Raw genomic sequence first — 3,093 nt, forward strand, 5'->3', positions numbered from 1 at the left:
CCACCACCATCCAACAGTAGCAGTTGTAAAAGTCAAAGTCATCTGTGTGTTGGCACAAGCAGTTACCACTTGCTCAGTCCACATAGCTGTAATAGGTGCCATGACATATAGTTTGTTGCTCTAAGCTGAAGAGCGTTCTGTTGTGACCCCTTCATGAAGTTAGTAGATTTTATCATCCACTGGTGAGGAGAGTGTCAGTGGTTGAGTTGATAGTTTACTAGACCGCCAACTGAGAGATCAGGGTTCGTATTCTGTCATTGGTATGGTGGTATGATGATCCGATCCTTATTTCTGGAAACAGACACTTGTGGCAGATGGAGGTAATAACATTTCTTTGCTGAAATCAGGGGCATCATAGTAAAATTGATGAGTGTTTCATTAAGTTGTAGTGCTGAGTGTTAGACTCTCAGTGAGTTTGAAGAAAACAACTTCTCCTTTTTACTCCTTTTCCTATTCACCACATGAAATCTCCTGCAACACATAGCACATTGATGCACACCTCTAACTAAAACAATTGACTTCCTCTAAACAGCTCTGTGCCAACCCTTGTGGAATCTTAATTATTTTCTTAGTGACTTTTCCATTACTGTTTCAAAGATGATAGTGAAGTCCTAATGAGAAGGGATCGTAATGAGACAGAAATATGTCCACAGTTATCTTCCCTGTTGCTGAAATAACAAAACAATATCAGACTTTGACCAATATTGTATTTATTCATCGTACATTGAATTTCTAATTTGGCTTTTTATTTTTCACTGCTTTGAAAATGTTAACACCAACTTAACTTTTGTTTTTTCATGAGGAGGGCAGCGTCTCTGTGTTAACTTTTGATTAAACAATTCTATTTTATATAACAATTAATGTACAAAATATACATTTACTGAGTAAATATTCCAAGAAAGGTACAACCCAAGTAGTAATAATAATAATAATAATAATAATAATAATAATATACGCAAAACACTTTCAATACAGTAACCATAAGAACACCACAGCAAACCACAGCACATACCCAAGGCGCACAGAGCTGCGCTCGGTAGTGAAGTGAAAGCACGTTATAAAAATATAACTACTGAACAATAATAATAATAATAATGATAATAATAATACAGGAACATGTACAGAGTTATCTCCCATACTTATAATAATAAAAGTAATATCTTTTACTAGTCAATATTGATTTTTCTTCACCACGTACTTTTTCATCGGTCACCTCTTTAAATATGTTAACACAAACGTAACTTTTGTATTTACAACAATAACCTGATGTGACAGATAAATATTGATTAATTGACTTTCTCTAAAACTTTCTTTATGGTTTCTTTCAGACTGTGCCCGCCATAAGTTCGCATATGGAAAGACTGGCTTGATTGGCAAACTGTTCCGCTGTGAACCCAACGGTAATTACAACAAAATCCAATGTACTGGAAGTGCGTGTTATTGTGTTGATGAAGTTGGCAAACAAGTTGGTAAATCAGTTCATATTACCCAGAGTGAATCAATGAACTGCTAGGGGGACACTGCCAAAGATCTCTGCTTGAGAGAAATTTGACTCAGGGTTTTATTTTGATGTCACAATAAAAAAAAAATTGAAATAATTTTTGAAGTGTAGTGTTTGTTTGTTTTTAAAAACCTCTTCGTCTTTTTTTCAGTACTGTTAATACTCATTACTATTCGCATGGTGTAGTTTAAGTTACTATTCAATTGGCCATTAGTTTCATAATATCACTTCGAATGCTGTACAAAGGCAGAATTATCATACACTTGAAGAATATCTTCCTACGCTCTTCAAGATCTACTTTATCTTTTACTCTTCTGTGGTTGATAAAATATATAGCAATTATATCCAGTACAATAAGCTTTGCATCTCACTTAATCTCACGTCAGTATATAATATCATTACTAAAGTATGTTGACCAATTCTTAGTTTCAACTTGAGTTGGAACTCTTGAAATTATTTGAAAATATATATACAATTCTAGACTTCCGAAACTAGTCCCAAGTCCTTGGACTATCATCAGATACCTTAATAAATTAAATATTCAAATAGTCATTGCGCGGTTGGTGTCAACAGACGAGAAGGGATACTTCTTTAGAATTGTCAGTATTTTTACAGGTCTTCGGCGCCAAGGCCAACTTTTCCTTTCATCCTTTCGGGGTAAATAAAATAAATACCAGTTGATCACTTAGCCCCGAATTGGACCAAACTTTCAAACCAATATATTTCAGGTCTAAGACGGTGAGCTGTCAGAATCGTTACCACGCTGGGCAAAATACTTAGCGGCACTTCTTCCGACTTAAAGTTGCGAGTTCAAATACTGCCGGGGTAGACTTTACTTTTTGTCCTTTTGGGGTTGACTTTAATTTCCGTGATTTTGGGGTCGATAAAAAAGTACCGTTTGAACACTGGGGTCGAGGTAATCGACTTATCACCGTCCCAAAATTGCTGATCTTGTGCCAAAACTTGAAACCAATATTTTACATATCGCTAGTAAAATGTTTATGCAGAGATGAGAGCCAATTCCATAATGTGAGTGCCTCATAAATGCATTAAAATATTTCCTGCCTCATCATTAGTTATTTTTCTCAAGTGACTGGAAGAAACCCCAGTTGATCTGTCATTTTTAAAATGTTGGCGTCATGAGTAATATCCTAAGTTTCTGTAATCGTAATACAGTCTAGTTTTAATGGGATTATATGCAAGACTTCTCTCTTGTGTAATATCTGCTTCTGAAAATAATCCTTGAATTGAATATTACTGCATCAATTAGCTACGGATATTGCCACAACCATATGGTTCCTAACCATTATTTCGAGATTTAAGCTACACTTCGTAGAGAATCCAATTATTTGCGCCCGTTGCAAAGTTTTTAACCATTACACACACACACACACCCCTCTCTCTCTCTCCCTCACACACTCTCTCTCTCACCCTCTCTCTCTATCTCTCTCACCCCCCCTCTCTATCTCTCTCACCCCCTCTCTCTCTATCTATCTATCTATCTCTCTCTCTTGCTCAGTCACTCCTCCCTCTCTCCAAACATAGAATACGTTCTCTGATTCCAAGAGCTGCAACAATATATCTATCTCATT

General features: G+C 36.1%; 1 protein-coding gene across 1 annotated transcript in view; it reads left to right on the forward strand.

Annotated features, from left to right (window-relative positions):
* The window catches only part of LOC128249675 (U24-ctenitoxin-Pn1a-like), a gene marked incomplete at its 5' end in the record, with an annotated part of 3,251 nt that extends 1,645 nt beyond the window's left edge, over positions 1-1,606 (forward strand). Inside the window, one exon of the mRNA XM_052973900.1 lies at positions 1,329-1,606. Within this exon, the coding sequence (XP_052829860.1) occupies positions 1,329-1,513 (185 nt within the window). The remainder of the gene's footprint in view (positions 1-1,328) is intronic.
* Between the last annotated feature and the right edge of the window lie 1,487 nt (positions 1,607-3,093).

The sequence above is a fragment of the Octopus bimaculoides genome, chromosome 17 (assembly GCF_001194135.2).
Source record: "Octopus bimaculoides isolate UCB-OBI-ISO-001 chromosome 17, ASM119413v2, whole genome shotgun sequence".
Taxonomy (NCBI): domain Eukaryota; kingdom Metazoa; phylum Mollusca; class Cephalopoda; order Octopoda; family Octopodidae; genus Octopus; species Octopus bimaculoides.